The 23,931-nt window shown below is 43.1% G+C and overlaps 2 protein-coding genes across 2 annotated transcripts; both read right to left on the reverse strand.

The window, feature by feature from the left end:
* Positions 1 to 254: 254 nt before the first annotated feature.
* On the reverse strand, positions 255 to 7,380 carry YPEL3 (yippee like 3). The gene is made up of 5 exons (XM_007424314.4): positions 7,216 to 7,380; positions 3,544 to 3,756; positions 2,371 to 2,414; positions 863 to 971; positions 255 to 758 (listed from the first exon to the last, which is right to left on the reverse strand). The coding sequence occupies exons 2-5, from the start codon at positions 3,658 to 3,660 to the stop codon at positions 669 to 671; spliced, it is 360 nt and encodes a 119-aa protein (XP_007424376.1). The 5' UTR covers positions 3,661 to 3,756; positions 7,216 to 7,380; the 3' UTR covers positions 255 to 668.
* A 5,234-nt stretch (positions 7,381 to 12,614) lies between these two features.
* GDPD3 (glycerophosphodiester phosphodiesterase domain containing 3) lies at positions 12,615 to 20,544 on the reverse strand. Its single transcript, XM_007424313.3, has 10 exons — positions 20,064 to 20,544; positions 19,717 to 19,759; positions 19,487 to 19,622; positions 18,729 to 18,774; positions 18,484 to 18,602; positions 17,080 to 17,169; positions 16,471 to 16,604; positions 14,684 to 14,743; positions 14,371 to 14,422; positions 12,615 to 13,153 (listed from the first exon to the last, which is right to left on the reverse strand). Exons 1-10 carry the CDS (start codon positions 20,203 to 20,205, stop codon positions 13,019 to 13,021), a joined length of 957 nt encoding a protein of 318 aa, XP_007424375.1. The 5' UTR covers positions 20,206 to 20,544; the 3' UTR covers positions 12,615 to 13,018.
* Positions 20,545 to 23,931: the final 3,387 nt, after the last annotated feature.

Genomic DNA, 23,931 nt, shown 5'->3' on the forward strand with positions numbered 1-23,931 from the left:
TGTATGGCTAACGAGATAGTTGTTGCAACTCCTGTTCAGTACACTCATTTTGCTGCTGGTTCAGCCTCGCTGCTTGCAGAACACCTTGAATGTTTTAGAAAGATTGGGGAGAAATAAAACAAGCCAACTGAGCTCAAGCCTTTGCTTTAATTAGCTAGGCTGGGAGCAGCCAGAAGAATTTATATTGTCTCCCTTGCTCCAATCTACCAACTACCCTGCTGTAGAAGGAAGGAAGAAAGAAAAAAAACTCCATCACTTCAATATTTTTATTTATATAATACATACACACACTCACAAGTACTGTACACGCCTAACTTTTCCCTTCCCCCTCGCACTGTACATTTCCCCTCATTTCTCTTGATTCAGGCTCTCTCTGGACAACAGAGCCAGCCGTAGTCCTCCCCCCACCCCAGTCCCTGCTTGCACACTGTCCCTGGCCTAACGGTGTCCTGGGGCTGCCACTTTTCGCCACAGGAAGGTAACATGTCTGAGCTGTGGGTATGTGTCCCTTGGCAGAAGCACCACCTCCTCCTTCACAACTCAGGTGCCCCTGGAGGTAACTGGGATGGCAATCCAATGGTTGAGAAGGCAGAGGCAGGTTTCGTGGAAATTTGACATTTCTTATGCTCCACCCCTACATACAGTTGTCCAAAGATGATGGTTGGCTTTCAATCCCAGCCATTGTCCTTAATCATGTGGTTCAGTTCAATTATGTATTTGCCCTCCTTGTATTTCTGGCTAGTCTCAAAGGCCTGTTCCTATAGAAAAAGAGAAAGGGACAATATTGGTGGAAGCCCCGTATTAGTGGTGCAATTGTTCTAGGGAGGGAGAGGGAGGGAAGGGTACGAAGCAGGAGACTCACATATTTCCATCCAAGCGTGGTTTTGCAATTTTCACAGTATATATCAGCTACAGCATGCAGGCCTGTCAGCAGAACGCGTTCTTCTGCTGGGCCACATCCGACATTCACTCTGTACAGAGCCAAAAGAAAGCACAGTGTCATCTGGTTTTGATAGGGCCCGTCAGTCCTGATCTAGAGCCCCTCGCTTGTTTTCCTAGCATGAGTTCTATTTTGCCTTGAAATCACCAGTAGGCCTTACATGGATGTTCTTTGGGGCCGGTGCTTGACACATTGCTGCCATAACAATGGTTCTATTCCCTTTTGGGGTGCTTGACAAAACCCAGGGTTTGTTTGGTCTTCAACTGGAGAAAAGGGTGGGGTATGATTTCCCCCTTCCCCAGTTCTGCTAGGTTGCTTTGGAAGCACAACAGGACAGGAGCAAGTCCAACCCTTTCTCAGAAACCGGAGATGAGGCTGGAGACTATTCCAGCACTTGGCCCGTGTCCAGCTTCAGAGGCACTCAGTGGGCTTCAGAAGCACAACACAATGAGGGAGGTCAGCCCAGCCACCCGCATGTGGAAAGGAGAGCCAGAGCTCCTCTGTTTTGCACCATGTTTTGGGGTGTTCCAAGGCCTTCTGAAGCACAGTGCCATAGAGACTGGCTGGAGCTTGGGGCGGGGAGGGGGAGGGAACCAAAGATTGTATCTCGCCTTATGGTGAATGTCAACTGTGCAATACACAGTCACAAACAAGAGCCTGCATATTAGGGAAGGAACTGGTTAACCTCCAGGTTTCAGTTCTGCTATCAAAATAGTAAAACCTTGTGAATCCCTACTCATTCCTGCAACTCCATTCTGGTTGCAGAATTCACTCAACCCCATGAGATTGCTGGGAAGTAACACTCCCAGATTCAGTGAGAGTTTCAGTTTGGAACGATGTGCCAGTCAGTACTAGTGCTAAAGTATTTTAGGTTTGCTTTGAAGGCCTCTCATTTCTTTGAATTGTATCTGAATACCCCACACTCCTGCTGTTTTGGAAAAGACGAATAGCCTATTAGGTCATCTTTTACTGAAATCTATTTCCCTCTTTCTCTCACTCTACTATCTTAATGGGTTAATTGCTTATGTCTTCTTCTATTTCTGCTATGATCCAATGATCTCTTCTGCTGGCCCTTCAGGCTACAGATGGCCCAAAGGAACAAGTGCTACATGAAGGACTTCAGTGTGAAGACTACGTGAGATCTTTTCTTTCAGGCACCTAGATTTTTCTCAGTAGAGGACTCTTTAGTTGGAGGAACCCCTCTCTGCAGTGGGTGCAAGTACTGACTAAATACAGAGTTTCTACCTCAATGAGCTTTCAGTCACAGAATTAGGATACAGCAGGACCCTACTGCCCTTCTGATGGTAAGCTAGAACTCCCATCTTGGCTGTCCTGGCCTCAGATGATGCCAGTTGCAGTCCAATGGTAGGGAAAACCTGAACACTTGATTTTTTTCCCCCCGGAATATGCTCCTCTTTTGTGATACTCACACAGAGTTGAATAGATATGCCCGTCCTTGGCTTCCTTGAAAAGACTATAACAAAAAGGAGACAGGGATAGATTAAAAACAAAATACTTTTCTGTTGGTTAGCTGTATTAAATGAATACATCAAACCAACCTTGAATACTTCCTGCCTTATTTCTCCTCCTGCCACTCTCCCTCTGTTCCCCCCACCCCCCATTTATCTCAACCTTGGGAACCCAAGTCTCAGGAGCAGCCTTCAGCCTGTCTCAGCTGCTTATCTTCTGTAGACTTTGGTTCGAGGCTAGCTGCTTATCCTCCTCTCCCCTTTGGCTGCCAGCAAGCAGCCAGAAGCAGTATCTCTCTTCCCCATTTCCTTGTTTATTCTCTGGTTTGCTTTCAACCCCATGAAAATGAGTTTAATGATTAATCAGTCACAGCTAAGACCTGCTGGCCTCGCAAGCTCTTGAGAACTAGGGTGGAGGTGGTAGAACAAGCCTAGGCACGCCTCTCTGAAAGAACTCACTGCCCTCTATAAGACCCCCAGCTGCCCTTCCAATTTCTCCTCATCCCTTTCCTTCATCTTCTACTCCCAAATAACTTCCCATCCTCTACTGCTCAGAAATTCTGCAGCAACTGAACAGTAGCTCTGGAAAGAGACATGATATTGCAATTGGCTGCTGTTTGGAGGCCTCCCCTTCCTTGTCTAGCTTTCAACTGCATTATTCCCAGAGAGGAAACTTCCAGATTAATATTGTGGTTTGCTTGGGAGGTGCTGATTTCTCCAATAAACCATGGCTGCTAGAGCCTGGACTTGGCTTGCTTAATGTATACTCTCCAGGCCTCTGTATTCTACTTGCAACATCAATATTGCTACGTTAGGGTAAAAATATTTAAGACATGATTTGACACTGGTCTGAAATGACCTCCTTACTTGGTACAGGATTGATAAACTCTAAAGGAACACAGAAAATGCACAGTAATAATCTTATGGTGGGGTATAAGATAAGAAACATACGACTGTCCTTTCTTTGTTGTCTTTCTGTATAGTACTCCACTGTCCTTTGGTAATAAACTGTCTTCTATTTTTCTTTCTTTTTTTTTTACAATGAGCTAACCAACACACAGCAGCCCCTTTTCCTTGGCTGCTGTGAGCTGCTCTAGAGGAGTGCACCAGGGGTATTGCATTCCTTTTGTGTACCTTGGAGATGAGGTCGTCGTGGTTGGCCAGGTGGGCCCGACAATGCACGCAGCTGTAGCGTCGGTGACAGTTGTCCAGATAGGCCTGAAAAGTTTTGGGTTTGGACAGCCTCACCATCGTGGTGGGAGTCGCACCAGGGGAGAAGCTGCAGGAGAGCTGTGGAAAACTAGATAGCCCCTAGAGGAGATGCTGGGGGGAGATTCCCTGGCAGCCCTAAAAGAGAGGAAGAGGCGAGAGGCGGGTCATCAGCATGCAGAGAACCTGCCAGAAGTGACGGCTTACAGACCTAGAGTCAGAATGCCAAAGTTTTGTTTCTTGGCTCTGGGAGCTAGCAAAGATCTGTGTAACCAGTCTGGTATCTAAACAAAAACAATACCACATGCTTTTCCTCCCTAGGCAGCTTCTTGGAGACTCAGCCTGTAATTAACCCCAGGATGTAGGTCACAGCTGATCATCCTGTGATGAAAGAAAACTACCTTAGAATAGCACCCAAGCACCCTATCTTCACAAGCCACCCTTCCAATTAATTTCAGATTAGGTCTTCTTCCTAGTACCTAACCATGAATGCCACTTGCTGTAAATTCTAGACGTCTCTTATGAAACCAACCACTTGGCTTTCCATTTTGTTTATTCTACCACCAAGATTTTGGACCTAACTGTCAAATATTATAACGATTCCCCCCAACCCCAAATCCACGGCCAGCTTTCACTTTCGCTGCATGTATCTATCTTCAGAGGCAACTGCCATCTGCCTTGGTTGAGACGGGGGGAAGGTCAATACAGGAAGCAGAAAAGTCTAGAAAAAATACTTGGTGGTGACAGACATAAACAGCTTGTCACAGAATAGCAAGCAGTGTTCAGAGTTGTGAAATGGTGAAGGGATCTTATGCTAAGTCAGGAAGAGGGCAGAAGGAATCTAGATGAATTGTGTTTCAGGATGCACAGAGATGGTAAGGGTGGACTTAAGAGAAAGGCAATGATGGGTTTGAAGAACTGTGTGGCACAAATGGTGGCCACTTAAGTGCAGCCAAACCAAGGGCAGTGGAGGTATAGAATAAGGCAGAACTTGGGTCAGACAGCACTCAATTCCAGCTGACTGCAGAAGAATGGGACAGACACAAAGCAGTCTTAAGGATGAGTGGAGAAGAGGGAGGAGCAGCACGATGGGGATTGCTGGAAAATACAGTGGGCTAAACCAATCAGTTGGAGAGGTATTTGAGGGGAGGCAGGCAAGAGGAGAATCTCTGCAGGGAAGGATGGAGGCTTGGTTTCCAAAGGGGGTGGGTGGAGAGGTTGTCTGGAACATAATGTGGAGGAGGGAAGAAGGTGGTTCCTTGAAAGGGAAGCAAACCAGCCAGTCCTGCAGGCAAAGGAATGCTGAGCTGGGAAAAATGTTGGCTGAGACTCCCTACATCTACCAGGAAGCTGGATTTTTGTTTTGGCTTTTTTAGAGATGAAGGTCTAGCATTTGGGAGAAATGTCTCCTTTCTTCTCTTCCTCCTCAGGCAAGCTTTAAAGCAAGCTCTGGATACAATATCCACCCTGTCCACACAGCCTTTTCTGTGCATTTCCCCCTAATTTCTCTAAGAATCTATAATGAATGCAGAAACTACTGGTAGGATAATAGAAGAGAGGAACAACAGGGGATGAACGTGAGGAATAGACAGACAAAGAGGAATAAAGGAGGAAGTGAAAGGAAGATAACAAAAGTACAGTTCCTTTTTTAAAGAATTATTTAATGCCATCACATTATTCACTCCCAACCTGCATGCCTTATAAAAATGCCATTGAACTCCCAAGGAATTTTAACATAAATGTTGTTCTCCTTAATAAATGGCATAATATTTGCTGATATGGCAACTGAGATTCTCTTCTAAGCAATATCCAGGATAGTCTAAGGGACAACAGAAGTATACTAGCCATAACTAATAGGGGAGGCATCTTGTTTACCAGCAATATATTGATTGCTTTTCTACTGGATATGGACAAGAAACAGGTATATGTTTTGGTCTGAACACCAAATGAACATTGGTGCATATATTTCAAACAGTGTGTTTTGCACATTTATTTCAGAAGACAGTAGGGCCTCTTTTATATGATGGGGGAAATACCTGATGTATGATATGAAAAGGGATTTTCTTAAGCTGATTTATCTTATCTGTGAGCCTTATAAATAAGCATTCAGCTTATCTTGATCTTAGTCTCTTGTTTCGTTAATGGAGACCATGACTATTGTCATATTACATTGTGCTCTAAGAACCATGCAATTCTTGTTTATATATAGCAATTTTACTCTGGTCTAGCAAGTAAGAAATGAGTATGAGTATGATATGATATTTAAGCTATTTGAACCTCAAGTAAGTATAGTGTGTGTGATATATCAATTACAGGGTGTCTGTAGAAACACACCCATAAACAGGCTATTGGGGAGCCTATGAGAGAGAGAGAGAGATGGGAATAGACAAGAAGATGAGACAAGCTGAAATATCTTGGGTTTCTTTTATTGTAAAAAGCAGGTGTACTTTATGTTTACTTATTTTTATAACTGTTAAACAGGAAGCCTGTAATAAACATGTAAAAAAAAAGGAGGTAGATATAGAGGGTGGGACAGTTGATAATGATAGGACTGGGATGTTCATAAACTGAAAAATGCATCTGGATTTTCTACCAGAGGTAAATGGCAGGATTTTTACTTCCAGGCCAGCTGTTGAACAATAGGCCAAATTTCATATTTCTATATAAATTCTAGGGCCACTCATGCAAATGTTTTCCTGTGTTTTAAAAACTTCCTAAAATGGGAAGTTCAGAATAAGAAAAAGGATATGGAAAGAAAAGTTGGAGGTGCAAATCATCCCCCTCCTTTTACTCAGACCATTGCAAGATGGAAAAATTAAATTCTCTTGATTGATGGATAGTCCAAGGCCCCTGAGAAATGAGACAAATCTAGTTGCTCTCAGAGCTTAAGAGAGGGTTAAAACCAGCCTTCATAAACAGTTCCATAGTTATGACTTGTTTAGTTTGGCTGCCAATTGATATTGTGCTGGAAACTATCCTCCAGGGGACAAAACAAGTGTTCAATACATAAAAGATGCCACATTATCCTGAATTAGTGACTCTTGAAACAGATACTTTTTGTCTACTGCAATGTTTCTCAACCTTGGCAGCTTGAAGATGTGTGGACTTCAACTCCCAGAATTCCCCAGCCAGCAAGGCTGGCTGGGGAATTCTGGGAGTTGAAGTCCACACATCTTCAAGCCGCCAAGGTTGAGAAACATTGGTCTACTGTATCGCATTTCCTGTTGGATAGAGGAGATAGGGGCCATTGAGAAGGGAGGGGATAACTCCCCTGCTGAAATAACAAACGGAGCATTTGGTTATTATAGGAAATGCCCTCTTTGGGTGCCCTCGCCTGTTGTCAGGATGAATAAAACAATTTCCCCCAGGATATTTTTCATCCCTCGCTAGTTACCAGACCCGTTTCGCCTTCAGGGGACCATGAACTGGTGCTCGCCAGCCTCCAGTGCATCCCCCTCCCTTAATTCTTGGAGGAGGTCAACAGGATATATGCAGACTGTATGTGACACACACAGACACGCACCGTGAGCCTTTCGTGGGGCACACGCGTCCACGGACGACACCGTTTCCCTGAAGTCCCCCCTCCCCAAATCTCACCTGCCCGAAGAGCAACGGCGAAGGGCCCCCACGTAGGATGGTGCCTCGGTGCAGCTTTTGGGGAGGGGAGTCGCCCCGCCGACAGACCCGCAGCCCCCCGCGAAGCGCTCCAGCTGGGAGTCTAGACTTCCTCTTGTTTACAAACCCAAGCTGTGAAACAAAGGTGTCCCCGCCCCTTTTTTCTCTCCCTCCTCCTTTCTGCGGGCTTCCCCCTTTGCTCCTTCCTCTTTCTGCCCAGCCAATGAGGGCGGGTATGCAAATAAACTGCAGAACTGATAGAAGGGGAGGGGAAGCGAGCGGAGGACGCGCTTGATTTGGCACGAAGTGGGGGCGGGCGCGGGGAGGCTGTCTGGAGAGGTGGCGCGGCTGGGCGGGGCGCTGCGCCTGGGCCAGCCCCGAAACCAACGTGCCTCTGGCCCTGTGCAGAGTGCCTTTCTCTCGGCTGTTGGGCGCAGCGGGTAGGGCTTTCGTGGGGCAGCCAGGGGGCTCCGTTTTTCTTTGGAAACGGTTTCTAGAGGGATAGTTGGCGAGACTAATCTCCTGGCAGCTGGAAGGTGGCACTTTTGTAGATGGCATTAATAAGCTTTAATAAGATAGCCTTCCGTGTCTCCCAGACTTTTGTACTGATAAAATAGAGGACTCTGCAAACAAGCCTATGCTGAAGTTCTCTGCTGGTAATAATGCTTTTTAATTCCAAGATGTTAAAATGTGAATAATGTAAACATCGTCCACATCTTCATTAATGTGGTAGTAGTACTTCCCCTAAGGCAGTAGGCAACATCTCCTTTATCTTCATGTTCTAGGGTTGCAGACTCTACATTCCGGTGAAGGGGAGGATCATATAGCTGGGGATCTGAACAATTATTTTCTGCTTCGGAACTTTGGAAAGCCACTGCAAGCCAGAGGAGACAGGTCTGGGAGGGATCGGCGGTCATTGTGCACTTCCTCATTGTGAGGCAATGTTAGGTGTTGCAAGGAAGGAAATAGGCTGGCGTACTGCAACAAAATAGCCCAGATCAAAAGTTTCGTGGTTGAACAGGACTTGAATCTGCATATAATGATTTCAGCTACACCAGTGGCTAACGCCAGAGGGATGACCATGTTAAATCTGTTGCAGTGAAGCCAAGTCTGATGTTGCTGACTAGATTAATATATGCATTTTGGCATCAACTGTGATGGCCACAGTCTATTTTACCAGCTGCATAAAATGACCTTTTTTTTAAGTGGGTAGGCAAGTTGTGACCTGAGCCCAGACAGAGAAGCATGTGCATTTTACCCACCTCCAGCTTATAAGAGGTAGAACACAGCATATCATAATACTGTGCAAAGCATGAATGAATGCCCAGTATTCAAAAGACAACATGATCCAATCAGCATGGCTGTAACCTTTTCTTAACTAGCAACTGCTGACTCTTGTGCAGACTTAGCAAGATAGATATTGTACATTCAGCAATGATTTTGTTCTCAGGATTTGATAAGATTGACTTCTGCTTGGGAATTCCACTTTTACTGCTGATAGATGTCTTTGCTGTTATGGTTCATTTTAGTTTGCTCCTCCACAAGCCTAGAAATCCTGCAGCCTTTTTGCTAGAGTTTTCATAGATGAGACCCCACTTTGTCAGCTGAATGCTATGGGCTGTATTAGTATACTTGAAAGGAGGTAGAATGGTAGATAGAAATGAATTTAGTTGCTAAGATAGCTGCAGAACTGAATATATGAAGATTAAATGGAGTCTGACCAATGATCGTTGGTGGGTGTTCTCCAGGTCCTTGCCTTTGCCTTTCTGTGTATTGTTTACTTGGCTTAACTGCAGCCAGCACCAGGAAATATTTATTTAAAAGGGAGTGTCACCTAGTGGCTAGGATTGGGAAGGCCTGGGTAACAATTCCCACTCAATTATTCCCTTCTCAGCTCCTGGGAAACCTTCGCCCTGGTTTTACTTCTAAAATGCACTCAGAGTGATTGTGCAAATAGCCCAGGGTATATGGCAAGGGAAAGAGATCCAAATCTTTAAACCAAGAGGAAAAGGACCTGATAAAACTATGCATTTAAGGGTCCTTAAAATAAAACATCTGATTTTATCCTCTATTGTTTCACATGTGGGGGATTGTACAATTTGATCTATTATTCATATCTATGTTGTTACCAAGAGTTGACACCAACTTGATGGCACATAATTAAGTCATAATCAGTCACATTGGAGGGGATGATATACAGTATTGACTAAACAGTGTTGGAGAACAGAATTTCAGTGATATCCCCACGGCTTCTATCTAGATCCATGAAACTTCCCTCTGCCAGGTAACAATTCTAGGACTAACAGGTCTAGTTGCAACGTCCTTCTCCCACAATCTTATCTATAACTCCCTTTCCCTTTGGGCGGTGACCAATTTTCCTTAATTTTGCACCACCATACTGCAGTATAGCTTCTCAGGACAGGTGCTTTTGTCAGAGAGAAGACAATAGTTACAGACTCAAACTATTGTCACTTAAAGGATATGTTGTATAATGAAATGAATGATACCAATAGAAGCGAATATGTGTAGCTCAGGGTTGAACTATGGAGTCCTTGGGGTACTCTGAGCTTGGTTGTTTTCTTGCAAATGTTTGTTACCCGGCTAGATAACATCTTCAGTGCTAAAATGGGATGGGGTTTGGTCTCTGTTTATATACTGTGGCATGCCCTGCCAGTGTTGGTGGGGGTGGGGGTTTTGTTTTATTTATTTATTTATTTAATTATCAACTTTTATTTATTGTTTTATTTGTTTTATTTATTTATTTATCAACTGGGAAATGTTGTTTGTCTCTATGTGCCTGTTGATGGCTGCCTTGTCTGAATACCAAGCTTCCAAGAATTCCCTCCCATTTTTGGATTTAGCTTGGTCTAGGATGCTGACAAAATCCAAAAATGGGAGGGAATTCTTGGAAGCTTGATATTCAGACAAGGCAGCCATCAACAGGCACATAGAGACAAACAACATCTACACACTATTCAAAAGAGACAATAGAAAGGAAAACAAAAGACCAGAACATCTCACCAGCAATCATCACCCAGATAAGCAGAGATTAACACTAAGATTATCACCAGACATTCAATCAAGCAGTAAACAATACCCTAATCAAGGAACTACCAGAGGAACAAAACAAACCCCCCACCCCCACCAACACTGGCAGGGCATGCCACAGTATATAAACAGAGAGCAAACCCCATCCCATTCTAGCACTGAAGGTGTTACCTAGCTGGGTAATGAAACGTTTGCAAGAAAACAACCAAATTCAGAGAACCCCAAGGATTCTACAAATGAATGATAATTACAGGCATCAGATCTTAATCTTTACAGTGCAATTAGTTTGAATTGGGACTCAGCTGAGAAAACCTGTTTCTCAATGTTAGGGTTCAGCAGAGGAACACACTACCTAATAATATGGAGGAGGCCTTTGGCCATGTGCAGACTGTATTACCATTTTATAATTGTGCCTGACTTCTGAAAACCTCAGATTGGGACATGGGATTTGTAGAGTGTAGGAGTAAGAGCATGGATTCACTTGGTGTAAAGCCTGAACATAGTGGTTAACTTAGTGCCACCTACACTAGGAGTAGCCAGGTTTGGAGCTACAGCTCCCATTACTCCTCATTGTTGGTCCTGCTGGCTTATGCTGATGGGAATTGGTGTCCAACAATATTGGGAGAGCCACCAATTCCATACTTGTGCTCTAGAGAAAAAACTATGGAAAGTATTTGTTTTGGTTTGAGAAACAGCAAGAAAATCATATCATTGTGCCGTGTTCAGAGGAAGAAGAAATTTCAGTAAATATGGGCTGAGTTTACTTTGCCAGCTTCCAGCCAACAGACTTGATAGTTAAGATGATTTGGAAGAATCCATTCTGGATTAATGTTAACACAATAATTAAGTTTCCTTATTGAATTGTTCTGGGATGCTGCATGTTGTATCAGACCCATAGGATTTTCTTTTTCTTTCAAACTCTAATTTTCTTATGCTACAAATTTCTCAAGAGTGTGGAGTGGTGGTGGTGAGAGTACAGCGAGGAGAAAATCACAGAGCTGTACCTTGAACCAACTGCATTTTTACTATTCTATCTTTGGAATAAATGGATACCCCATTTATGCTAAACCCCCAGGGCTTAATCCAGTGTTGTCCAAACTTGGCCACTTTAAGATGAGTGGACTTCAACTCCCAGAATTCCCCAGCCAGCCATGGGGCACTGGATTAAGCCCTGATGTCTTGGCTTGAGAGCAGCATGCCCAACAACAAAACTCTAACTTGGACTGTCTTCTAGTGGTGGCAAGTGCATGGGAACTGAGATGGTCCAAAATATAGCAGAGATCATGAGGGCTTCAGTTAGAGTGATTCAGCCTCAGCCCTGCACTGCACAGAACACCAGCAAGACTTTGACTTTAGGAGGAGGGTTCCAGAGATGGTAAGCCACACGTGGAATCGTTTAGAGTACCAGGAATGTGCCCAGGAAGGGTGGGGATTAATCATCTGGGAGAACTTGTTGACCCTCTTATATTTTTACATTCCGTTGGTGCCAAAAATCACAGCAGGAAAAGGAAAATGGGTCTAAGAAAGACTGCAGATCAGACTTGCTAAACTCCACCAACTTACTCACTCATTCTTAGAGCACACACCCTGCTTTATCTCTTACAGCATGGAAATCAGGAAATCTCTCACTTTCTTCACTGGCCTCCATTAAAACCTTTGGCTGCCCTAGTAGAACATTCCAACGTTGCACAGTTGACTTGATGATGGCATTGCTTGCCAATCCCTTGCAGCTGATCCTCCCTTTGTGGGACGTATCCCTTGGTTTGCATACCTGCTGTTGAAACAGGCATCGGCCTCAGTGGGACACGTCTGGGAGAGCTGTACAGGTTGCCATGATGACTGTCACATACCTCCAAGAACTTAATGCTGAATTAAGTTGTTCCCCTCCCCTGGCAACTAAAGCCTCTAGTACAGGGATGGGTAGCTTGTGACTCTAGAGCCATGCCCAACTCTTGTGCTTATTTCAAGAGCCCTCTTCAAGGAAGTTCAAGGGTAGGTTTCCACACGGGCCCTCCTGCAGGGGAGGAAAAAAAAAGGCAAAAAGGTGGCTGTAACTGCTTGATCAAAGCCTTGCCCCCTTTTAGAGTGCATTGCACACATGATGCATGTCAAAAGGGTGGGGCTTCAATTGTGTGAGTGTGGTTACCATCTTGACTCCCCATCCATCTAGGACAATACCTGGCCCTCAAGAGGGACAGAAAGATGAGGAAGAAGCTAAAACAAAGGGGTGATAGTGATGGTTTCACCGGCTTTTGGTCCTGACATCATCCCACCTGTTCCCTTCAGTTATTACAAAGGGAACACTGACCTCAAGAGAAAAAGTTGACCACTCTTTAACAAGCACTTTTTGTTTTTATTTGTTTTGCTGAGTATTAGTGAGAGGATTCTCCTCCTCCTCTGTCTTTTGCTGTATCTATTTAAGACGAGACAGAAATTTGAAAAAATGTCATGCTTCTACAAGCAGGGCTGTAGCCAGATTTTGTACTGTGGAATCCAGCTGTGACCTTGCATATCTTCAGTCCCCTGCTAATATGTTACTCAGTTACCGAAAATGCCACACACGACTTAACGACTGAACAACAACAACAAAGTAACAAAATTATTTGTTTCAAAGTCTTCCTCTTACAGTATTGACACAAAGTATACTTTGAGTTTCCTATCTTTTGCATCCATGTGCTTTCTCTCTCTCCGTCCCGATCAAAAATTTCAACCACCAATTCTAAAGTATCATTCTAATTCATTCATCGGAAAGGGGTGGATGAGCATTAAGATAATGTCGAAGGCGAGTTGGGTAGTCAGATATGACTCCAGAGACCCCGTAGCAAAAGGCTTCTTCAAATTCTTTATCTTCATTCAAAACCCAAAGAAGAACCTAAATAGAAAGTGGAAGAGGAAATAACAATAATAACAGAACATAGAATCTTCAGAGAGCTCTCCGAAAACCAGATTTCCTTTGTAAAAGTCTATTTGGTCACTTATTTATACAACTCTTTTTCCCAGCAGTCAAAAAGCAGAGCATCTTGTTTTTGAAGGGAAAAATCATATTTTTTTCCCCTGCTGCTCTCCCCATTTTGGTCACAAGCTGCAGAAAAAGTCACTGTGATTACTTTCCTGAAAGAAACCAGGTAAAGTATGGTTGCATTAGGCCTATGCCAAGAAAAAGTAGAAAAGAGTAGTGGAGTGTTTTTCAAACTTGGCAACTTTAAGATGTGTGGACTTCAACTCCCAAGAGTTGAAGTCCACACATCTTAAAGTTGCCAAGTTTGAAAAACACTGGAGTAGAGTGTGACTTTGAGGCAAGAAGCTCCTCACGCAAGCCTCACTTAAGAGCTTGGTAAAGAGTGAAGTTTTTTATGTGGTTAGCAATACCAAACAGTCTTCAATTAAAACAGGGTGCCCAACCTTTTAGGACTGGAATTCACATTTGGAATTTTAACAGGATGTTATGGATACTCTTACAAAAGTGATTGTGGCAAATTGGGAAGTTGGCTCTTCATCATCCCCTGTTACAGTATTGGTGATTGAAAATACAAATTTGCTTTCTTGAAAATAGGGGTTAGGGTTGTGTGTGCACTCCAGCCAAGATGGCAAGGAGTGCACACACATAGTCTACGTGCTCTTAAAATCCTTCTTTATTTTACCTTAGGTTACCTTGCCTTTATATTTTATAATTCTTTTTTTCACTAAAGACAGTAGGACAGGCTGCATCAGTTCATTTTAATGGTGAACACTTTTAAACACTTTGTGGAACAAGAAAGAGAATGGGGAAAAGAAAGAAGTGACATAGAATGAATTCATAAAGATTGTGTTTGAAAATTCAAATTTTCTTGTAGCATGCTAGCTTCAAAAAAATAGAAATGACCAGTCAAGGCATGGAGATTTCTGTGGACATGCTACATTCATGGATGCTACACTGAGCACCCAGAAGCTAAAACATTCCCCACCTAAATTTTATCACCACTGTTAGAAGCCAGGTCAACAGTAATATTTTAGCAATACTTCCAGCTCAGGCTTTAATTCTGATCATTCTCAGGAGTAGAGACTACAGTGTCACCCAAAATTCTGATTTCCCAGCTTTCCCCAACATACTTGTATTCCTCTGTCTTCCAGATGTTTGAACAGCTTTTTGCTCATTGTTATCCTGTTAGGAAAGGATAGAAATAGCAATACAAAAGTTTTAGATATAGGGGCAATCATAGCTCAACAATAGTCTTACTTGGGGAGAGAGGGGTCATTTTTGTGATATTTATTGTGCCCAGAAGGTCATAGTGGGGAAGCAGCTGGTTTGGGTTATGGATTTCATTAAGGGCCCTCCTGCTGGGGAAGGGAAGGAGAAGGTGATGAAGGAAAGGAATACTTAGTAAGAATGAAACAATTAAAACCATGGCTCAGCGTCACTCACTTGGTGATAAGTTTTGCCAGTAGTGCTCCAAATTTGCCCTTTTTCACTGGAAAATAGGTCCTAGGATTAAACAAAACAAAAAGGTGGCAAAGTTAACAAGCTCCTGAGAACTGCTTGTTTCCTGCTGTTCCTCCTCTAAAATATTGGATCCCACACTTTTTCCAAAGAGCCCCTGAATCACAAAACACAAGACAAATGCTTTCCACATGCAAAACTTCTAGAATAATTTTACACACTGACACTGTTCTTCTTTACAACTAAACTTCTAGAGAAGATGAAAGAGAATATAGGAGGAGGGTCAGCTTAACTTCATGCTGTCCTCACACTATAGGGGGAAAACTCCATTCAGTGAGGCCTGATGTAACTCAATGCCTTGCCTGTACCATTTTTTTTCCAGAATTCCTTCCACATATTGGCATATCAGAGAGATACAAATAATTCCACTTGAAGGCTTGGGTTTTTTTGTTTTTGTTTTCCATTTTGCTTTTTAATACTTCCTGCTTCCCAAAGAGCCAACAATATGCCTCTTACAAAGTCCATAAATGAGCATGCAGATGACAGCCCTCTCTTGCTACTTCTCCACAGCAGTTGCTATTGGAATTAAACTGCCTTTGAAATGAAAGATCCTATTTAGCTATATTCCTCTGTGGACATTCAGTGAAATGTTTACTAGTTTTGGGGGTGGCAAGGGGAAGCAGAAAGCTGGTAGGAGAGAGGGGGAATGGAGTATTCATACATTGTCTATAGACACCAATTTGACATGCAGCTCGGGGTGTCATACAAAATGGCACGCAAGAAATGTCAACCGGCAAAAGAATAAAATGTAATGAAACATATTGTGCCAGAGGCAGCTTGCACACAGGAACAATTGATCAAGAGGGACTCCCAACATCTCTTGACCCAATGCCTGGGGAAAGGCCAGTCTTCATATCTTTTCAGCAGACAGGCAGGGGCAGGGCCATCTGGATCTTGGGGAAAACACTGTTCCATAGGGGAGACACAGCAATAGAAAAGGCACATTGCTCGGGTCCGATCAGGTGAGACTGCTTAATTGATGGGACCTGGCACATGCCAACCCTATCAAATCTTATTGGATGGGCAGGAGCAGTTGGAGATAGGTTGTCTCATAAATAACCATGCCCTGTACCATGAGCAATATCCTAGGACAAGGCTGGAGCAAAGGGTTTGAGATTGCAGCATTGGCCGTGGCTAACTGGGATGGATAGACCAATTGTCTACAAGGCCTCATTTCTCTGCTCTCCTTAGCTGAAAATTCTTGGATGCTGGTTAGCACCTTGTTCTGCAGAAAGGCCACTTTGTTTGTTTGTTTGTCTGTTTGTTTATTAAATTTGTCCCCCACCCACCTCCCCCCAAGGGGGGACTCTGGGCGGCTCACGACACATTAAAACAATAAATAAATATACAGTTAAAACCTATAACAAGACACATTCACAAAAATAAAAGGGAAAAAATCCAGGAGGCCGATGGTTCAAGGCAGCAACGCCAGACCACTAAGGGACTAGTCAACCCCACACTTGATGATCCCCCTCCTCACCCCAGGCCAGATGGCACTTTGTGGTCTGGATGCAAAGGTTGGCCAGACACCCTCCCTTTTCTCAGAACAGAATGCCAGGAATGTTTCTCTTCAAAACTGGCACACTACTTTCTATTTGAAGGGGAGAGCAAATTTGGCCCTTGACTTCCAAATGCTGATCATTACACAGAGTACCATTTTTTTAAGTCCATATATTTCTCTACCTGAATCCCACCCTTGCAGTGGTGGTCACCTGTTTATGATCGAGGGCAGCACAAATTCAAGGTAAGATTCTTTCAGAGGGAAGAATGGCAGGAGTCCAAGATACCAGAGAAAAAGCATGAAGACGATTCTCTTCTTGGAGAAGATGTAGGGCATGTCTTTGTTCTGGGGGATAAATAACATGTATATTTTAGGCAGCATGAGGATTTGTCATTCCTAGACTTAATTGCTGGGAAGAATTCTGCACTTGGTTCTACAGACCCATTTTCCAGATTGCTGAGCATCCAATCCCAAATAGAAGGGAAGGTTCAGGGAAAACACAATTCCTGCCCTGGCTTGGAAAACATGACTGCTTAACACAGATTTTCCACCTTGGTTGGTGGTTTAGGGAGCTGCTCTCTAATGCTTACGCAGGACTGGAAAAAGCAGGTGTAACAAGCCTGTCTAGAAAGAAAGCTTAAGAAGAGAAAGGAGGAAGGAAGGTGACTTTTGACCATGCTCTAATGTGTCCAAGAGATACTTTATTTATTGCTGTCTGAAGAATCTAAGCCTACATATTTTTATACAATCTGAAGCTTGAGCGAAAAAGGGTTAGTAAACATAACGTGTGAAAGTGGAGAAAAAGGCATTTAATACATACAGCTTTCTGGCATTTTTTAAGTGCTTGACCATCAAAGGAGGCCCAGATGCTGATGTGGGAGCGATGGTATTTCCGGACGAGATCTGCTACCTGTGTTCATGGGCAGAATAAGATGTACTCAGATAACATTCCTACAAAGAATCTCAGCTTTTTGCTGCACAGTTGCCTATTGTGGAAACTGAGTAGAAGCACTAATCTTCAGACTCAATGGGAACTAAGCCTGAAGGCACCAATCAGGTGCTTTCTCTGTTGGGTACTGATCTGGCTAAAGATACACTAGGTTTATGCACTTGTATACTCTTTTCGTATTGTGGAGCTCTATAGACATTCAGCTTCTTCTAACACCTGCGATGCAAACGGTGATGTGAAAATGTGATGGAAGGTAGGGCCCCTGATCCACCAGCCAGTACTGTGTGTGGCCACCTATACTGTAGGTGCAGGGATGGGCAACTTGAAGACCTCAGGCTAATTACAGCTCTCTTTATTTTTTTTACTATCTCTGAGGCTTCCAAGTTCATACTACCAAAAAGTCATATGGTCAGAAGGACACAAAAATGGTGGCCCTGTTTGTTCTGATGACCTCAGCACAGCCCTGTGATATTCCTCTGGTCCTTGCAAATTGAAAGCATTATACAACAATAGTTCTCCCTCCTTCCCCATGAAAAGATTGCCAGCTCTTGCTCTAAATTATGATTACAAAATTCAGTATTGCTTGAGAGAAGATCTGAGTATGTCCTGAAAATGTGTAAACCCTGGATTACTTATTTCCTTTCTCTGATTGCCTGCTTTTGTTATGCAGAATCCCAGATACATTTTAAAATTCAGTTGAAATTTCACTCCTGTAGCAGATTTTTTTTTAAAGTGGCAAATCCAAATTTCCCAATGGATTTGAACAGCTTAGAGTGAAAGTGTTAACTCCAGAAGTGGAATGAGATTTGGGAGGTCAATATCTTCCTAGACATTCTGAATTCTTGTGAATGTGACTAAATTATAGGAATGAGAGGAAAGATGGCAAAAATTCCATATTTGTCTATTACAAAAATACAAAGTGTCTTGTATCTTAAGCAATAGAAGATTTTCAAGTGGAATACATTCTCGTATATGGGAGAGACTGTTTTGGTAAAGAATGTAGCTTCATGCATCTAAAGATGCCAGAAGACTTCTGTTTATGAGTATACAAGTGAACATAGAGATGTGTGTAGAGAAGAATAATGATAATCTTGGCCAGGTGAGCAGAATCAACTGCAAGTCATGATGCAGAGTTTCTGCCCCTGATCAGGCAAGAGAGAATTTTGAGGATGGAACATTGGAAAGGGACGTTGGCAAAAATCTATGCTTCATGAAAAATGGTGATAGAGATGTTGGATAGGAAAGAAATTTGAACAGCTTGGTTGGGTTTCTTACCTTATTAATGAGTTCGTCATTATTCTGTTTAATTTCAATATTAATAGGGATTCCAGGGTATTGCTCAAAAACCTCTTCCAAACGTGGAATCCGGTGATCATTGCCATGGGAGAAGTTGCCTGTAAGGAAGGATAGGTTGAGGGTAGCTAAAAAGAACAGTATTTTTCTCAGAGCACAAATAGACATCTTGTCTGTCCTTCTGCTGCAGCACCTTTTACCCCAAAGCTACTCTTAGTCCTACTCACCTGGGGAAAATGTCACCTCCAGAGAAGACTTATATGGTGGCAAATCCTATGGGACACAAACAGTAAGAGTAAGGATTAAGAGAGGATTTTGAGAGAGATTTAAGATTGGTGTGTGCTGGATGGAGAGAATTAGAGCAAGATCTCCTGGATGTTCTGGAAGAAGGAATGCAATCACAGAGCTAGAGCCATTGTTCCAAAGGAATGATATGGAAGCATACTGTGCAGTCATCTTGCTTCTGGTAAGTGTGTAAAGCCAATGTGGTGTAGTGGTTAGAATGCTGGAGTAGGACTGGGGAGGTCCAAGTCAGAGCCATCTGCAGGATTAATACTTTCATCAAAATGACAAAAGCAATATTACTCTGTTGTCGCCCAAGCTCCACCCCTTTTGTTATGTACATGCAATGTCATGTTGCACATGAGAAGAGATGAAGCTTGCATTGTGATGACATAATGGTGCTTTCATCATTTGCCCCCAACCCAATTCAAATCCCCTCTCAGCCATAACATTCACTAGGTAACTTGGGGCCAATCACACTCTCTCCACCTAACCTACCTCAAAGGGATTTTTAAAACATGTTAAAAATGGAGGATGTTATCTATTCCACCTTGAGTTGCTGGAGGAAAGGCAGGATATGAATCTAATGAATTAATAATGGGAGGCAGCCTTACATTGTTACTTACATTGCCTTAAAATCTATCACAGGATGGAACTGAATAATACAAAAAGGGCAGGGCAAGTTGGGAGCAAGGATCCTCACCTTATAGTTTGTGAGGCTGAGATTGATGTTGTGTCCTGTCTCGCGTTCCAGATTATCATCGTGAGACACAACCACAATCCCATCTTTGGTCAGATGGCAATCAAGTTCAAGCAGGTTTGTACCCTGGTTCACTGCACTGGGAAGATGCAAAGATTGGCAAGAGAGGTTGAAGGGCAGGCTTAGTGCACAACAAGGGTAAATTGAGGTAGAGTGGAGATGTCATTACTTACTTTTTAAAGGCTCCCAAAGTGTTCTCAATCTGCTCTCCAGCACCTGGAGAGGAAATCAAACTATCTTATGCACTCTCCCTCCCAGGAACTTCAAGTACTTCTGCTCTGAGTTTCAGGAATGTGGCATTACAAGACGCAAAACTAGAGCAGAAAGAATTGTGAACATCCCACCTGCCGACATCCCACTTATCAGAAGAAGAAGCAGAGGCAGGAATCTTGGGACTGATTTCTTCCTCTCCCCACTTCCCTCATTCATCCTTGACTTGCAGCTGCAGTGCACATCCTGACCTCTTCAGACTCTGAAAGCACCCTCCATCCAGATGCCCAATTTACATAGCAAAACTTACCACCCCTGTGGGAGCCATGCAAGCATCGAACAGGAAACTTGCGTGGTTTATGAAGGAGATGTGGCTTCTTTCGAAGACAGTGAGATGCCAGTGCATAGATTCCAAAGGCAGGTAGCCCAAAGAGGAGTAAGTGGTAGCTCATCCTGGTACATGGAAAAGGGAAAGCAGCTGATTAGTATTTCTGGGTTTGGTAGGTGAAAGCAGGGAGGAGCATCCAGGAGCTAGGACACCCAGATTCTCTGGAACGAAGAGTGCTCATGGATTGGGATCACAGCAAGAAAAGCAGGAATAGGTCATCTGCGTAGACCCCAGCAACAGCTGGTGGGTGAAATCAGGTAGATTGGAATTCCTGAATTCCTGGTTTAATGAATACGGAGAGCTTAAGGTAAGCAAGTCAGTGAGATTTCTGAGGAGCAGGAAGCAAAAAGGGTGTGTAGGAGTAAAAAGGACAGAAACTTAACCCTCCCCTTTGCTACCAGGACCATCCCATCGTCACTTTGCACCTGTTTGTTCACCTAATGAATATATATATATGTGTGTGTGTGTCACATGCTCATAAACTGGCAGACGCAATCATAAAATCATACTTTGGCTCCTCCCAGCCTTCTGCCAACTTGCATACTTTAACATCTTGTCACTCCCGTGGGAAAAAACAGCAACTTTCTTGGCAAGAGAAACAAGCCAAGAGTGGAACTACTTGGTTCTTCCTGCTTTACACCTGAGGACCACACTTCCCTTCCAGATCTGGAAGCCCATCTCCTTGTTCACCATACGTACCTGAAGATCTCTTGAAGCCACCCTTCCCATCAAGCCAGCAGGTCCCATCTCTATAGTTATATAAATAAAGGAGGGCCGACCTGTATGCCCATAGAGGGTTCTCTCCCAATATCAATACTTGCTTCAGAAAAGGAACGATTTTTTCCTTGGGATAGCTGTAGAGAAAGAAAAGATAATATTTTCACTATACCTACTGTGGTCCCCTTCGTGGTTAGTTCTCAGCTGATGGGATTTGTGTTTTAAAAACCCTTTGTGTAAATACGGTTTTCAGCTCTTCCTAAGTCAAAGAACCTGGATCCCACTGTGGTAAAAATAAAATGCCCACTTTCCCCAAAGGACATTCCTATGTTTATATTTTCAATTACATTTATCATTTATAGTAAATGTTAAGGACTTAATTAAAGTTTCAGTGACTTACCCTGTGCCCCACTTAGGTTACTTGTGAAGGTCTTTTTTATGGGCATCTAACATGACCTGACAACCTTTATTTTTTTTCTGAGGTGCCTTTCTGATGTCTTCCTCTGGTCTCTATCCTGTGCCAGAGGCAGCCTTAACTGTTTGGGCATTGAAGTATTTCCCCTCGTAAACCTTTTGCCATGGATGTAGTCTGACATACTTCGCTGCATGGTGTGGTCAGGAAAGCCTTAAACAAGTGTTTTTCAACCTTGGCAGCTTGAAGATGTGTGGACTTCAACTCCCAGAATTCCCTAGCCAGCATAGCTGGCTGGGGGATTCTGGGAGTTGAAGTCCACATATCTTCAAGTTGCCAAGGTTGAGAAACACTGCCTTAGAGGATGTGATTGGCCCTGCCCCTTTTAGATACTTTAGGCTAAAGTGGGCACCTTCCCTTCTGATCCCTGCTTGGCCTGGGCAGAAGGTGACATTGGAGTCCTGGTTTTGGCAAAGAGTAATCTTGGCTAATGAGTCACGGGTGTTGGGGGCGAGCCATAGCATTTGTCAGTGAGTCAAGTTCTTTTTAAATGTGGGTTGAGCACTTTTTGGAAGGAAGGCTATATCTGTGCTCAGAAGGAGGTCATGCATAGCAGAACCTGGTCCTGTGAGTCCTTAGTTCACATTAAGTTTTCCTGCCATTTCAGGTGATGTGATGCTGTCATAGAATACACCCACCCACCCACCGGTGCAAACACACACGGACACGCACATCAATCAATCAATCAATCAATCAATCAATCAATCAATCAAACAAACAAAGCCGGAAAAGGATTGGCAGTGGAACAGCACATTTTATGCTGGTATATTTTTCTGTCATCCTAAAGATGGATGGATAACACTTAAAATGAGCTGTGAGAAAGTCTCACCTGTCAGATTCATACCCTTAGCTGAGAACTACTATGATAAAGCATTTTATCATAGTACAAAACACTTTATGTATCTTTGCTGAGGGAGGGTGGATAGGATGAATAATTGTCTCTCATCACCTTTTTCTTAGAACCTTCCTGGGTATGATAAAAATAGATGAGCCTTCAACAAGCCATTTTTGGAAGAACCGAATGCTACAGTAACCTGTGGCTGGACGCTTCAGGTATTTTTTGAAGCTGATTATTTTTTATCTGTTCTAGTACTAGTTTGTGGGCAGATGCAGCTTTAATTGTCCTTGTTTCTTTCTATATTTTATTTACTTATAGGAGTAGGTAGGCAAGATATAAATGACAAAACTAAATAAATGAAAAATATGTACCCTCTTTCAATCGTTATTTACAAAAAAATAAATAACTAGAAATTGATATAAAATCAGATTTAAAAAGCAACAATCAAGTTAAAAACAATAGATCACAATAATTAAAAACTATTGAAACATAAAGAGTTCGATAGAGCCAAAAGGGCTTTGGCACTCAAAACACATTATAGTGTTTGGTGGGGTTCTCTGGATGAAGAAGTCCACCCACAGAGAATCAGCACTGAAAAGGACACCATATGGCCTTCACCAGGGAGCTGTGCATACCATCGACCACCCTTGAGACATGTTGACATATAACTCTCAATGTAGCCAGCCAGTTGTCATATTGACTGTTGAAAATGGAGCAGGCCTTATCTGTAGAGTGTCAATGTTGGGAAGGCTGCTTTTGTTAATTAGTAATATTCTTCTGAATTATTGTTCAGGATTGGGCTAGATTCCCCCTCGTGAGATCTCCTAGGCCTGGAGATTCTCAAGGATCAATTTTGTCACCCACCTGAAACTCCTGGATGAGATCATTTAGGAGTGATGATATGTGGGTGTAAAAAATATGTAGATGATACTGGCACATCTTTTCAAAAGTGCTAATGTTTCTGGTGGTTTCCCTGTCACATTTTCCCTCCCACTCAGCACTACCTGCAGACAAGAAAATCAACCGCCAATTGTTCTCCTGAACTTGTGGCAGGATGAGGTTGGAGATTCAAGTCTGGAGTGGTATTATTTCTTTGGATTGTCAATTACCCAGGAGATTGATAATCCTATCCATGGATATTCCCATCCAGAGGTCATCAGACCACTGCAGGTTGGAATCAGAAATCAAAATTCCAACTTGCAGTAAAAATCTGTCCTTTATTATTTTTATAAATAACTCAAGGCAGTTAACATACCTAATACTCCTTCCTCCTCCTATTTTCACCACCACAACAACCTTGGGAGGTGAGCTGGGTGAGAGAGAGTGACCGGCCCAAAGTCACCCAGTTGGCTTTCATGCGTAAAGCAGGACTAGAACTCTCATCTCCTGGATTCTAGCCTGGTGCTTTAACCACCAGCATCTATAAAATATTTCATAGAAGTATTGATTGGCTGGGAGATTGACAATCTTGTCAGAAAATTAAAGGGGATATATCTATGTAAAATACTCCCCTACCCCCCCAAAAATCTGAGTTTTTGGAAGCTGATTTGAAATAGTTTTAAGTTATTTTTTGTTCACCGATGGAAATATTGATATCCTTGAAGACCCACATTTGATCATCCATGAGATATTCCCATGCCAGCTCCCCCCCCCCCAAAAGAAATAGGCTGTGCAAGCGAGGTGTTCTGTTTCTCTGGTAACCAAAACCAGATGTTCAAGGAGGCTCAGTAGCCAGTGACTGGACGGAGCAATCCCACAGCAGA

This window comes from Python bivittatus, unplaced genomic scaffold, assembly GCF_059951505.1.
Source record: "Python bivittatus isolate LINGU-HERP-01145 unplaced genomic scaffold, Pbiv_v1 ctg000440_np1212, whole genome shotgun sequence".
Taxonomy (NCBI): Eukaryota; Metazoa; Chordata; class Lepidosauria; order Squamata; family Pythonidae; genus Python; species Python bivittatus.

Bases quoted from the DNA above. Each gene is read 5' to 3' on its own strand.
- YPEL3 (XM_007424314.4), bottom strand. From the start codon at position 3,660: ATGGTGAGGCTGTCCAAACCCAAAACTTTTCAGGCCTATCTGGACAAC. The intron at 2,415-3,543 runs GTACACAAAAGG...TTTTTGTTATAG, and splicing joins ACGACGACCTCATCTCCAAG to TCTTTTCAAGGAAGCCAAGG. The intron at 972-2,370 runs GTGAGTATCACA...GGCTCTGTACAG, and splicing joins GCATATCTATTCAACTCTGT to AGTGAATGTCGGATGTGGCC.
- GDPD3 (XM_007424313.3), bottom strand. From the start codon at position 20,205: ATGAGCTACCACTTACTCCTCTTTGGGCTACCTGCCTTTGGAATCTAT. The intron at 19,623-19,716 runs GTAAGTAATGAC...GCATCTTCCCAG, and splicing joins ACTTTGGGAGCCTTTAAAAA to TGCAGTGAACCAGGGTACAA. The intron at 17,170-18,483 runs GTAAGAAACCCA...CCATGAACACAG, and splicing joins ATGACGAACTCATTAATAAG to GTAGCAGATCTCGTCCGGAA.